This window comes from Pelobates fuscus, chromosome 5 (genome assembly GCF_036172605.1).
Source record: "Pelobates fuscus isolate aPelFus1 chromosome 5, aPelFus1.pri, whole genome shotgun sequence".
NCBI classification, from domain to species: Eukaryota; Metazoa; Chordata; class Amphibia; order Anura; family Pelobatidae; genus Pelobates; species Pelobates fuscus.
In genome coordinates this window covers 113808661-113824200 of record NC_086321.1, presented here as the reverse complement: position 1 = coordinate 113824200, position 15540 = coordinate 113808661, and the positions used below count along the sequence as shown (strand labels likewise).

At 42.0% G+C, this 15540-nt stretch overlaps 1 protein-coding gene across 1 annotated transcript in view; it reads right to left on the bottom strand.

The window, feature by feature from the left end:
• SLC27A6 (solute carrier family 27 member 6) overlaps positions 1-15540 on the bottom strand; it is a 67859-nt gene that overhangs the window by 26023 nt on the left and 26296 nt on the right. Inside the window, exons 2-4 of the mRNA XM_063454159.1 lie at positions 6506-6715; positions 3146-3304; positions 128-252 (exon numbers count right to left, since the gene is read on the bottom strand). Of these exons, the coding sequence (XP_063310229.1) occupies positions 128-252; positions 3146-3304; positions 6506-6715 (494 nt within the window). The remainder of the gene's footprint in view (positions 1-127; positions 253-3145; positions 3305-6505; positions 6716-15540) is intronic.

Below are 15540 nucleotides of genomic sequence, written 5' to 3'. Positions count from 1 at the left end.
GTAAAAAAAAAATGTGGTTAACTTATTTTATGTACACTTTTGAAAGCCGTTGACACATAATATCCCCATTTACCAATGGTATACATATAATACGTAATATTTTTTTATTTTTTAAATCTGAACTCACCTCTGGTTGCTTGCATAAATAACGGCACAATTCTCCGATATATTGAATAATCGTAACGTTGTACTTTTTGCAATCATTCCAGAACTGACTTGCGGAAAACTTCTGCCTTAATACACATGTTGCACCTATAGATAAAATGCTCATGAATAGAATCCAGTTACATGCATACAAAAATATAGAACTGTAGGTTTATGTAATAAAATGTGCATTTTTTCCTAATAAATATACGATACAAAACCGTAAAAACGCATCTAATCCGTTATTATACTAAAATGTGTACTGTACAGTACTATTATTTTCCAGTAATAGTAAAAAAAAATTTTTAATTTAGAGGAAAGGCAATATTGTCAGGGTTAGTGTAACAGTTAGTGTTTCTTTAATTGTGAGGCAACACAGTAATCTTGAACATTACATTATTTTTGTCAGCCTAGGCACCATAACCTGTTTGCATTACTGCAAAAGTTCATGGTGCTGAGAGGTCCCCAAGCCCCATTTACACCCCACTCTGCCAAACCAAGCCCCGTTCACAGCCCCACTCTGCCAAGCAGGTGTGGATACCTACCAAGTGGCAGTGAAGCTTGGCATCTACCCGAGTGACTGAGCAGCCCTATTCAGGATTTTATTGCTCGCCTCTGTAAAATGAAAAATAGGCAAGAAAATGTACCCCAAACATTGCTTGTTTCACTTGGCCTACATACCATGACGGATGTCGAACACAAGCAAAACAGAGTGTCACTAATCACTATAAACACATGTATTGCGCACACACACAATTAAATGAAATCATGACATACAGATCAAAATGAAGAATATCACGTGTCGCCAGAGACCTTGCACACCACAGAATTGACATCGCAGCCTTTAGAACGCCTCACCTTGCTATTTAAGGACAACTGTCCTAGTCAGGTGGTAGCCATACATTCTTCTGGAGTGGCAGCAGCAGTGATGAACGTTGCTCATCTGGAGTTGACTTCACCATCTAGAACCATCTTGTTCAGACACTTGCCTGCCTACCCAAATGTGTGAACAACCGACTTATGACTATACAGCTCCACTTTATAAATGACTTGATAAGTTACTTTGATCAGTTCATATGCTCCCAAAATGATAAACTCAAAAAGGAAGTGAATGATACATTTTACAAAGAAAAAAGATACCCTGCTATTATCAGTGCACCGTACAGACAAGCTGATCCTGCTTGGTGATTTTAATGTAAGAGGCAGATCAATGATACCACCTGGGAAAAACTAGGTGGGAATGTGTAACAGCGATGACCTGTTAGTTTTGAAAACCTGTCGGGACCTAACCTTTTAATCACTACCCATAGCAGGACTTTATGGATGCATCCCCATTCCAAGCATGGCAGTGGCACTTATTATTAGTAGAATGGACAGACACAATGACAGTCTTACAAAAGCTATGTGCGGCAATGATTGTTGGACAGACCACAGACTTGTATGATCTAATATGAAGCTCTGTATGATGTAGAAGAGATGGCCACAAGACACTAAAAGGACCAAAGTGTTGAAGCTGAAGAATGGCCTCATCACTGAAAATCTTGATAATGAGTTTGCAGATCTTCATATTGTGGATGATACTGAGAAAGATGCAGCTACAGGAGAAGTGTTAAGAGTAGAATCATGAACTCTATATGATAGTAAAACATCTTGGGCAATCCCAGTCACCAATGGTATTAATCAAGGGTGTGTTTTCGCACCCACTCTGTTCAGCATGATATTCTTTGCCACTCTTACTGATGCCTTTCAACATGACAATTAAGGAGTAAACCTGTAGTACAGAATGGAATTTGAGGCGACTGCGTACCATCACTACTACTGTACTTCAAGACTTTCTCTTTGCCAATGATTGTGCTCTGAATGCCAATACAGAGCCAGAAATGCAAGCCAGTATGAACCAGTTTTTATCTGCATGCAAAATCTTTGGTATCACTATTAACATAAAGAAGACTGAAGTCATGCTCATGCTCTGTACTTAGAACCATCCATCAGATGAAACTTCAAACCGTGGACCAATTTGTGTACCTGGGCAGTACCCTTTGCTGAACAGTGTCAATTCATGCTAAATTAAACTACAGATTTGCTAAAGCCAGTTCTGCCTTCAGCCGATTGCACTCCAACATCTGGGAAAGTCGAAGGATCAGCCTATTAAAGTTAAAGGTCAACCAAGCAGTGATGATTTCAGTTCTGCAGCACATCTATGAGATGTGCACGGTCTATCGGAGTCATGTGCACTGGCTCAATCATGGCCACATGTCCTATCTGCGAAAGCTTCTAAAAATCAGATGGCAAGACAAAATGCCTGATACGGAAGTCCTTACCAAATTTGCCATCCGTTCACGCACTGCTGATGAGAATACAAACAACATGGCCTAGGCATGTGATAATGTCAGATGAGCGCATTCCTAAACAGCTCCTCTCCTGGGAGAACTTACACAGAGATAGCACTCCCATGGAGGACAACAGAAGCAGTTTAAGTACATGCTGAAGGCCCCCTGAAATCTCTCAAGATCATCACTGCCACACGGCAAAATATATTGTTGCCTAGGGCGGCAAGAATCCTTGCACTGGCCCTGATTGTATATGGCTCCATTTGCAGCCACAGCTCAGTTAAGGGCAGCACATGGACCCATGTGAGTGTCAGGCAGGCTGATCATTGCTTCCACAGCAAGACTGCTTTTTGCTTTCTGCACAACAACTGGTTACAGAGTGCTGCTCCTGCTTCAGTAACAACCTGGCTGTGCATAGATATGGTTAGATTATGCGGCACAGACCATGCTGAAAGCCAGAGGGTAAATTGACCCTAGCTCCTCACAGCTTCAGCTTGTTAATCGGGTACATTGGGAGCTCCTGGAGAGAAACCAAGATCTGAAAGGACTGCTCCGCAGCTATTGATCAGCTCATACAATCAAAATTTAGAACCATATTTTATATGAAAACAAAACAAACAAAAAAAACAACACACATGGATGATGAGGAGGTAAAAATATAAAATCCATACCTAAATAAATGCAGCCAGCTATTCCAATGATAGAGGCAGCGCTATGATACAGTGGAAGTGTAACATACAAAATGTCATCCGGATTACCCCCGAATGCCCATATCCCAGCAGCGCCTTTTAGCGTTTGTAACTGACTAATAACAGCAGCTTTTGGAAGGCCTAAAAGAAAGGAGTATTTAAAAAAGAAAAATGTTAATACAATTGCCGAGTTTTCTAGTTTAATTAAAATAAACTCATATGCATTAACATACAAATATTTATTTTATAGTTTTCCAATGCAATACATTTGATAATTGTAAACTCTGCAGTTCAAGTAGGAACTATGGTTTTTTTTATTTTTTTATTCAGATAAATATATGAAATTAAATTCATTCCATTATTAAAAGGAAATTTCGTGTTGTGATGATATATATAGCATATCTAATATCGAACTCTTTTAATAATGCTGTATATTACATATATACATTTCCACTCCATTTAACACCACCTATTTTCACTCTATAAAGCCATATACTAAGAATTAGCATATAAATGCACTATAACCTAGAAAGATTCATGATAATCAAGCGTAATAATACTTGTTTAATCATTGATAGTCATTGTTGGCTACACAACACAGTCCACATACATATGGGCAGAGGGCCTTGTTCCAAAGAATACAGAATTTATAAAAATCATTATGATTTATAAAATGACTTTAGGACAGTATGGAATGTCATAACGTTTTGGTGTTAGCAGGGTTAAATAACTGTTTACAAAAAGATATGGAAGGGCTGCGCCAAATAAGGGTAGATAGTCCAGTAAAGTATTGATAGGGTGCCAATAGATGGTCTAGGATACTCGATAGAGTTCCTCTGTGGATGCGTCTAGTGTAAACCGTTCCGTATATGTAAATACAAGAGAGGTAGAGGCGACTTATGGTTTAGTATGAAAGTTCAGGGTGTGATAGGTAACAAAATGTAGAGAACTCACATTCAAGAGAGCTATGGCTTTCTGTCTTTCTTTTCCGAGTTCTGGACTACCAGACGGTGTTGACGGAGACCCCCTCCCTACATATCCTATAAGCGGGGATTATACCGCTGTACGCAATCCACACCAGAGCTGGCCATAGCTCTCTTGAATGTGAGTTCTCTACATTTTGTTACCTATCACACCCTGCACTTTCATACTATACCATTAGTCGCCTCTACCTCTCTTGTATTTACATATACGTAACGGTCTACACTAGACGCATCCACAGAGGAACTCTATTAAGTATCCTAGACCATCTATTGGCACCCTATCAATACTTTACTGGACTATCTACCCTTATTTGGCGCAGCCCTTCCATATCTTTTTGTATCTATCCACCGAAGGACCCGAGGGGTTTTCCTTCATTTGGGTTGCTGCCTACCTTGACTAATTTTGTGATTACTAGCGCTGAATTCTTTTTGTGTTTAAATAACTGTTTAAACCATCAATAAATACCTGGAGCTCCTCTCTGACAGCTGGGGCCAAACTTCATGACCTCAGACTGATATGCAACACTCACTGTTAAAGTCACCATGTCGGAGCAATGACACTCAGTCATGGTGATTTGGAGCCTGTCTTCTGTCTGAAGGACACCGACAGGGTCTTAAAAAAAACAAAAAAAAACCTGATTGAGTCTTCCTATATGCCCCTCTATTGAGTGTGATTGGTGCTGGGCTTTGCTAGCTGTTCAGCACTGATCACAGTGTGACTAGCAGGGACAGCATGCCGGAGCTGCAGCATGAGAGGGAGATCTCTCTCATGCTGCAATCACACAGAGTGGATATTGCTCACAGGCCGCGCTCTACTGTTTTAGCTTGGAAATCCCTCTGCTGTTGTCAGCAGAGGGAATACTTCAAAGATAAGGTTTGGGGAGGCGTAGGGTTAGAGTCAGGGAAAAGTAATGCTTAATGTAGTGGTGGCATTTGCCTGCCCCAGTACACTTTAGCCTGCTGTTTGCTCCAGAGTGGCAACCCATGGCTATGTTATTGCGGCTCACAAGAGGAGAGAACCTGATGCTGCTGGAGGTGGAAAGGGACACTCCCGGGCCCTCCTCTCATACACACACACTCAATACAGCAAAAAAAAACTACATGCACTACACAGACATTGCATCCACTACACATACACATAATTCACCCACTACACATACTGCATACACTACATAAATACAGACACTGCAACCACTACACACACAATATGCATTCACTACACATGCTGCATACAATACACGCAGCATCCCCTACATCATAGATGTCAAACTCCCTGCTCAGCTTCCCGCAGTAATGCCTGTAGCCGGAATATGACGTCACTCCGGCTCGTTTATTTGGCCCTTGCTACCCTTTGAGTTTGACATGCTTGCCCTACACAAACACTGTATTCACTACACATACACACTGCATAAAATAATGGTTGTAGGCATGTTTTGGTGGGGGGGGGGGTTTGGGCAGCATTTCATCATTGGACTTAGACTGCACAATGTCTTGGCCTGGCCCTGGGGTTATAGTTAGATTTAGAGTAAGCATAGTATTAGGTTGGTATAGGGTTAACGTTAACTACAAAAAGTTTAACACATAGCACAAATTCTAGTTTTTCATTCAGAATTTGGAAAATTCCCTTTCTAACTTGGGTAAAGTGATCAGCGTTTACATAAAGGTAAACAATGTATCTACAACACAAGTGATTTATTTTACTGTGCATGCAAAACTCCTTTCTAGAACTTTATTTTTTCTATTGAAATTAGATTGATTAATTTTAGATCCTTTCAAATATTTGCTTAACAATTAAATATAGCTAAAGAAAGATGATTAGCAAGTGAACACATTTTTCAGATCAACTACAGAAACTAACCTCTTATCTAGCAAGTTCTAGTCATCTAGACAATACAATATGTTTGGAACTTGGGAATGAGTAGATGGCACATAAATAAAGACGAAAATCACAATGTGGCATGTAGGCCGTTAGTAAGACATACCTAAAATATGTCTCCTACATCTGGCGGGACCATCCTAATTTTAGGCTCCTGCATCTATAGATGTTAGTGAACTTGTCTTAGCAAAATCAATGCATAGGCAGTATTAAAAGTGCTAGTGTCAGGGCACTAGGACCATACAGAGTGCTTCATCAGTACACTACACATGGTCTACCCCTGGTGCAGACAGTCAGAGAGGCTGTCAGTCAGACTGGTGATGCCATTTGCCAAAAATATTTAATATTAATTTAAAAGAAAACAGGGCATCAAATGGAAAAAAAGAATAGTTAAAAAAAAAATGCATTTATTTATTCAGTGGTGCACTTTCTTTTTAGAAAATTTATTAATCTTTTTAATATTTTTAACATGATATTTATTACCTGTAGTTCCAGAAGTGAAAATGTACAATGTTGTAGCGCTGATACGATTTACTTTATACAGGTGATGTGGGACAGGTTCATCTGTTACAGATTCCAACTTATCTAGAATAGTATTTACCCCTTTGAGAGAGGTTTCTTTTGTCATTACCCAAACGCTGATGTTGTCTTCTTGTAAACTTGGTAGAATTTCGTTCAGTGTTTCAAGCATATCTGGTAACAAAAGTAAAAGAAAACAGAAGATTAATGATACGTTAAATGTTATGGATTTGCAGTATAAAAAAAAAAAAAAAGTATAAAAAAAAATGCGGGGAAAAGGGACACTATAGTCACCAGAACAACTACAGCTTATTGTATTGGCTCTGATGTTTAAAGCCTGTCCCTGCTTGCTTTTCAATGTAAACACTTCCTTTTCAGACAAAAGCAGTGTTCACATTGCTGCCTAGTAACCTTTCTAGTGGCGGCCACTATAGGTGCTTCCTAGATCAGTGCTGCACCGTGTGCAACACTGGTGTTCAACTTTTCCACAAACTGCATGGAGACATTCAACGTTCCCCATAGAGATGCACTGATTCAAGATAGATGATCTTAGTCAGGGAGGCGGAGCCAGGTAGGGCCATCCGCAGCACGACCAGCGTGAATTGGGAGAAAAGGTGAGAAAAATTACCTTTTCAGCACAATCGGTCACATAAAATGCCACTTCAAGACATTTGTATTCCTGACACTATAGTGGTTCTGTAAACAAAAAGACCAAAAAAACAACACCTCTGAACCTCTGTGTCAAGAGAAACAATGGATTTTAAGGAATAAAATATTCTTGCCTGCTCATTGCAAATCCTATAAAGACCCAAACTGATTTGCAACTGATTTGTATGCCATAATATAGTACAGTACAATTAGCTCACTTGTTCGGATTTAGAGGAGATTAGGCTTTCTTGGATCAGGAAGAATGCTGCAGCATGCTTTGGGAGCTAATGAAAGTAAAATGTATGACATTTACAAACTTAGAAAAGGCCTCTCCAAGGAGAATGTTAACACTTGAGAATACAGACTTTTGAATATGTAATATCAATTTGCATATTTGTGTAAAACAAATATTTTCAGATACATATCTAGCTCAATTTCAAGATTTATTCACTAAAAAGTAGAAATAACTAAAAAACAGGAAATCTGTCACATTTTGGATATTTCTGGTTTAATTTTGAAGCCTGGATCTTAAAAGACTACAAGTCACTGTTTAGTGAATAAATATGTTTGTTTGTTATAAGCCAGATTTGTGCAAATAAAGTTCTTGAACATGGGGTGTATAATACTTCATGTAAACATAAAGAAACAATTAACTTTTCAACCTTTTGCTAAAACATTTCAAACTCAATGTGGACACCCCTAGAAATCTTTATTAAAGGGACACTATAGGCACCCAGACCACTTCAGCTCGTTGAAGTGCTCTGGGTGCAGTGACCCTGTCCCCTTAACCCTGCAATGTTAATTGTAGCAGAGAGCTGATTTCTCACAGCTTAATTCCACCAGTATATCCAGAGGATGCAGGAACAAGTAATAAATCCCAGAGAATATCCAGCACAGTCAGCAATAAAATCCAATAATATCCCATCACCTTTCCCAATCACTGGACGACACACAGTATCAGGAGTAGAGCTAAAGTTTAATGGCAACATTCCTGCTTTTATGAGATTCTCCCAGATACCTCCCGCACATCTCCTCCCCTTAGCTTAACAGATAATACAATTATACTGTACATACTTTTCCCCACTTTCCAGATGTACCCCAAATATGTGTGATATACCTTTAAATATGGTACCCCCTGATCTGGGTGAGAAACATATCCAAAAATCACCCAGATCAGACAAGGGGTTCGGGAGTTATAGGAAGGTAAAGTTTTGACCGACCGCATGGGTAAAGATGCCGAAATTAGTTCCATGAAATCTGGCCCTGCAGTCGGTCTCTATTCGTGCCCCAAAACTCCCGAAAGGCTATGCCACACATAATGGAGTCGGTAACCGGATGAATCCCCTAGTTCGTGGGATTCACCCTACCGAATGACGGGCCGTTCGAGAGTTGCTTTCGGTAGTTTCTGCCGTCCTGGAGGTCTTAGCGGTGTTCGGCTAGTCGAGCGTCCGTTTTGAGTTCCAGACACTCGACGACCAAACACCGCTGTTAGTGGGTTTAAGATGGCCGCCGCCACGTGTTCGGCTGCTGAAATGGCGGCCACCCAGGGAATACAGCAGCGAGTTCGTATGAACAAAGGGAATAGGAGAAGCGATCAGGGAGGTAGATTACATGATTAATGTACATCAGGGTGGTCCAGTTGTTTGGTACTTTGTTCGTATACCGAACAAAGTATGTCCATAGATGGTGCAATGTAAATCTGTGTAATCCATGCATGAAAAACCTCTGCGGTGCCAACAAATAAAACAAGAGATGGGACAGCCAAAAAGGGGTTCCGCTACATTAATTATAGCAGTTTTTTTAAGAAACTGCAATAATTACATTGTTTGACAGCCACTAGAGGCATTTCCTGCTTGCTAGGCAACATTTGGTCACTTGACGCTGGACGTCCTCACGCTCTGCATGAGGATATCCAGCATCAGTGAAATCCCCATGGGAAAGCATTGCAACAATGCTTTCCTATGGGAAGGGCCTAATGTGCTTGTGGCATTAGCCCACCCTTCGTCAGGTGACATTGGAGCGCAAACCCAGCGCCAAGGGAGATAGGTGCTGGAATCAATTCAGTACAGTGCATGGGGGAGGGCGTGAGTGAGGGGGGTATTCCTAGCACTATAGTATCCATTTAAGGACTAAAGCACATTTCAAGTTGATACCTAGAGATACCTGGTTAATTGCACAGAGCCATATGTGCCCATAGGATTAATGACCATATGATCTGGTATCCACACTATTCATTTATTTTACAGCATAAAACATTTGCATAAAGTATGTTAACTTATCGTAATTCCTAATAGTATGCCACCCTGTTTTGTTTTTTTTGGCCACAGGTGGGGCAGAGGGGTGGCCAGTGATCTGTCCACCACCCATTACTTAATTTTAAGCCCTGACTTGATGCGCATTGTTGGTAAAAACAGGGGATCTGTGGTCCTCACTTTATTTTATTAGCAACTGGGCAGTGCCAACATCAGCAGATAGAATAACTTGAGAGGTGGCATTAGAAAGTGGGATTCAGACTAAAATAAAAAGGCTGAGACTAAGACTAAGAGTATAGGTACGGTAGGATTAAAGGTAGTAAAGTTTGGTTAGCATTAGAGATTAAATTACGGGGATGATTAGGGAAAAGGTATACATGCAGGGTATCATTGTAGTCAAGACCAGTCAGAATACAAATATAAGGTGTTGACAGTAGTGGGACATGGTCTGAATTTTCTCAAAATAAAACGTGCGTGGGGAAAAAACAAACCAACAAAAAAAAAAAATAATACGTTGACCTAGGTTTGTAAAATTGTAAAATATTACTGGACCTTAGGGAGGCCAGGTTTAACTCTCAGAATGAATCAGGGCTAATACAAGATATCTATAGATATAAACTAAGCAAGGCAAGGGAAAACCAAAATGAGGAATCAAAACTAAGCAAGGTCAGGGAAAAAAAAAAGAAGCCAGGAACCAGACTAATGAGTCAGGACAAAACAAAAAAATCAACAGTGCCAAAACACATATAAGGTTCTGAAACCACAAAAAGGTACCTGACCCAACGCTAAGGGAGTTTAAGTAGGACCAGGTCCTTGCATCATGTTTTCATTAAAATTGTGCAGGTACAGTGTGTCAAAATGGATGCCAACTAATAACAGATAAAAGGAGTGAAGGTCCAGGCTTGTGTCATTTTAGGATTGATTAAGGCCAGAAAAATGCATGCATGACACAGTGAAAAAAAAACACTCAGGCTGGTTGGTAATATTGATGCTGGAGCATCAATGTTGGTTAGTGATCTACAAAAGCTCTACTTTCCTTCTCATAGGGTATCTGAGCTGGTAAGCATCTACCTAACTCCACTGATGGGCCCTGAGTAGATTCTAGCATGTTATGTTTAATAAAGTGTCTGTAAATAGCATGCAAACAAACCACAAATGCTTGGAAACTAGGAGGTGTATGACAAAACACAGTGAAGTTTAATCTGATAAGAAACTGGGTGAACAAAACGCCTTTGATTACCAGCCAAAGCTGTACTTCAATCAGCTTGCGTCTTGGGATAAACAAAGTAAAGCACAGCTTTAATACATTGCATAGCTGCTGGTCGATATGATTACCTGTAATTCAGAGAATAACTTTCATAATTAAAAAAAAGATAGATGGACCACAACTTTCAGACACTTGTAAATGGTCTTTAGAAAAGTCTCACTGAAAAGTGCTAGAGCATCCTGATTAGCTAGGCTGCTTCCTGGTTAGTAATGGGTGCATTTTTGAGAGTATAGCCATATATTAGTGAAATGCATTAACATAAAAAAAGTAATTCCAGCCTGCAGGGCCACCCACCCAGTAATTAAAAATTTCCTAGCATTAAATATCTGCATGTCCTTTATTAACCGATGTTAGATTATTGCACAACCATCTGTTTCATAGATAACTGTAAAAACAGCTTGAAGAACTGTGTGCCAAAGATCATTTAACATAAAATGAAACTCCAGTTAAAAGAAATGTTGTAGTGTCAGGATTACAAACATATTTTCCTGACACTATAGGTCTAATTGCACACTTATTTGTTATCCTTATGTGGGATTGCCATATTTAAGGATACCAAATTATGGAGCCATCTGCTAAACACATACACATGAATATACAGTACCACAGACACACACACAAAATCTCAGACCCAGTGGCGGAACTATCGCAGTCGCATCTGCGACTGGGCCTGTCACTCCAGGTGGCCCAGCTGCCCTATGGACCCCTGCGACCGGGTGCCCGTCGGCCATGTGTTGCGGCCCTGGTTTGCGCGGTATAACCGCTGGGGTCACGCATTCAGGGGCCCATGCAGTTAGGGCCACTCAATGCTATGTGTTTCCAGGGGGCCCAGAGCAGTTTTCGCATTGGGGCCCGGTGGTTTCTAATTACGCCTCTGCACAAACCTAAACACACACATAACCACAGACACACACATACAATCACAGACCTATAAGCACAAATCACAAATATACACACACTATAACAGACCTATACACACACACACACATAATCACAGATGTACACACACACACACACACACACACCTACAGACCTCACATACACTATCACAAATACACACACAGTCACATACATACAAACACATAATTACAGATGTACATACACACAATCACAGACAAATACAACAAGGCCACACACACAAACAACCATAGACCCACACACAAAAGAATCACAGACCTATACATACAATCACATACATACACACACACACACACACACACACACAAAATATACACAAGAATTACATTCATACACTTTTAGTACCGAATAGGTCCACCCAGCTAGCGGTTGCTGCTGGGCTGGGATCTAACTCTGTGCCTCTCCTGCACAGAACCCTCACGGGGGCCCAGTACTGATGCCGATGCCAGAATTACGTCATGTCCCAGCAGCCGGCTCACTGCAAGGCGCAAAAGGGAGCTGTCCAGGAAGAGCACAGTATGTAAAGACTCCCTGCAGCCCGGACAGCTACCAGGAGGGTACTGCTAGTGGGCGGTGGATTGGACATCATTGGCTTAGAGCATTAGCTGATGCTCTTAGCCATTTGGCGGACCCCTTGGCTGAGGGCCCTGCTGGAGTGTTTCTTTAAAAAGCAAACACTCTTTAATAAGCAAACATGAGTGTTTAAATAAACCAAGTGGGAACTAGTATGAATTATCTCTACGGTCTTTAACCTGATCTCAATTGCTTTAGTAAAAAAAACATGAATACTTCTGCCAAAATATTTGCACAATGCATATTTAATTTGCAGAATAATGAACCCAGATCACCTGGTGAATAATTTTGTTGCCAAAATGTTAAACTAGCATGGACCTGCCTAGATGGTTATGAGGCTGATCATCTTGGGAACACAGCAACATCCCCAGAGGATAGCAAGCACTAAACATTTCATGAAAGAGGATATAAAGAGTATAAAAAGTTAACATTGGAAATATAAAGTAGGCAAAAGAGAAAGAAAAAGCAAGTAAAAAGCAAAAAAAAAACAAAACAAAAAAAAAAAACAATTATGAGATACCACGGTGTAGAATCACAAAATCAATAAGGGATTGTGCCATAGCGCAAAAGAGGTGATTAACCATACAATATAACCATATCTGGAAACTTTACAAACAAGCCAAGAGATCTGTTCAAATAGCTTCTCATCATGGCATTGTATGTAGTGCTCTCAGCAAAAAGCAATAAAGAAATGTTTTAAAATGTGTGTCCTCATGTGAACCCTAATGTTTTGGAACTTAGAAATATCCTTCAATTATTTCAGCTATATTTAAGCCACCACTGCTGTGATTGTGACATAAAACTAACAATTGAGAAGCTCAAACATCTTATTTAAGGAAGAATATTCCTGTTTCAGCTATTCTGGCCTAAATTTTGCAATTTACTTCCTTGTTTTGTGTGTTTTTCTTTTACTCATGTTTTTAACAAAATAAGGTGACAGCCAAGATGCATAACATAGCTATATATCATTAAAAACTTGGGTGCTACACTTCTATAACAACACCTGACTCCAGTCCACCTAAGCAAGTTTTTTGGCAATTTGCCCTTCCTGTGGACACTTTCCCAAGCAGAGAAAACCTCATCTATTCCGGTATCTGAACGTTGTGGTGTCACATCAATATAAACACTCAGGCAGGCTGTGAACCATAGAACATGTGGCCATCAAGGCCATTCGTTTAGTAAGTACAGAAATTGTCAGCAACTATTTTGATCAAAGAGCACGTTTCAAAAGACTGGAACCCACATTAGTCTCTATAGTAGTGGAAAAAGTAGTGCAGTGACAGTAATTAATACATAGCAATCAGTTGCCTGGGGCCTATTCTGATATCCATGTTCCAACCAGTGGTGGCCCAAGGAAATGACATGGGGATAAGGTAACTCCTGACCGTAGGGGTTTACGAACCATTATTATGAGGATCAGTGAGCTGGACATCTCTTGATCTTTTGATATGTGGTGCAAGGCACCCTTTACCTCAACAGCACCGTTGTGAAAGTGAAAAAATGGCAGGGACCAGAACTTTGTTTGTTTCAGCATGAAAACATGTCAGTCTAGCACTAGCAAGACAAATAACACCGCTGTAGTGAAGGCCTACAACAAACTCAGTAAAGTGTCCCCCTGGACAAATAGGGAAGGGGGAGCATGACTGCTGCCCAAGATAGTGGGACGGTACAATGGTAGCAACAATGTTGCAAAGATGTAAGGATTTATAAGGGGGAAGCAGGGGAGGAGACTTACCAGTCAGTAGGAGATTTTCAGTCCACTGGTTGAATTTCTTATCACTGACTGTATTTTTCCCTGGAGTGGCCTTTTCCGTGTCGGTTGCTGGAATACCTGGGCCTGCACACCAAAATAATTCATAGATTTTATTAAGGGAGGAACAGACTTCAATATGGCCACCCCATCTTTGGAGGAATTAGTAAAAATGATGGCAGCTTACCAGGAGTCCCATGGCTCCTTGGACCAGGTGCTGTCTCAGGTGCAGCAGGCTGCAGGAGGACGTCTGGATCGGCCTGATGGATCTGATGTGTTGCTGAGCGGGCGGAGGGCCAGGAGGTCGAGGCCTCCGTCGCGTTTGTCGCCAAGTCCGGTGCGGAGGAGCGGAGGGAAGAGTGTTCCAAGGTCTGATGGAGGCAGCAGTGAGACCGGGCGCTTACCAGCGCGAAGATTGACCAGCCGGAGGTGTAGAAGGGCCGGACAGGTAATGGTGGAGTCCGGGCCCCAAGATGGCGGCGAGCAGAGTGGCGGGAACCCGGCCGGAAGGTCGCGCAGCCCGCGCGCTTCTCTTCCGGCGCAGGGGAGTGGGACGTCATAACGCACGCAAGCCGGCGTGCGTTCAACGTCGGACGTCATGACGCCGCGGAGCGCATGCATACGGCCAACTCGGGATAAACCCGGAAGTTCCTCTGCGGTGCAGGAGCACCGGAAAACATCACGAAAAGGACCGCAGGTGTGCGCTCACGGCGCCTGCGGGTCCCAGCAGAGACAGCGTGAGGCAGATGGCAGCAGCACTCCATCCGGATCTGAGGATGGTGATGAAGAGGCGGTGTTCCCCAGTGGGTCCGGCCTGCTTCCTGCAGCATCAGCACGTGAGTACTGCGCTAGCGCTTGGGATGCGCTGGCTGAGGGTGATAGGGAGCTGAGTTCACAGGGACTAAGGGAATTAGGTAGCAAGAAGGATCTAAGCAGAGTTGGTTTTATTGGACAAGGGGAGTTAGTTAGGCAGGGTGACTTAGTGGGTCAAAAGGGGAGTTGTGGCACTGGGGAGCTTGCTAGTTTATTGAGGTCTGTTTTAGAGCGTTTGCCTAGCGATGTCCCCTCTTCTAATCAGCTGGGTATGCGGTCTGCGTCACAGATTCCTGGCAAGGACAGGGTTATGCGTCCGCGGTTGCCGGGCTGTGAGTTGTCCCCGTTGGGCCTGCATGTTGCAGCAGACGTCAGGGAAAAAATAGTCCGAGGTGAGTATGTCGACTTCCTGGCGCTGGTTCCTCCGGACAGGGAGTCGGTGGATAGACCGCGGCGAGGTGAGCTAGGTGACAGGGAAAAAGGTAAGCAGCTTCCTCGCACTTTTGGGAATTGGCTGCAAGGTTTTTCGATTTTTGCAAGCATATTAACGGGTAGTTTTCCGGATAAGGCTCCCTCCTTGTTCTGTTATTTGGATCTCATTTGGGGGGCATACAAGATTTACGGGGGGCAATGCTGGTACCGATACGACCAGCAATTTCGCCAAAAGATGGCGGTTAGCGAGGGCATGGATTTTGGTGTACAGGATGGCAGCTTATGGCTGCTGTTGATGACACCTTGCCGGCCCTCCCCCTTTCCAGGGACAGCCGGCGCGCTGGCT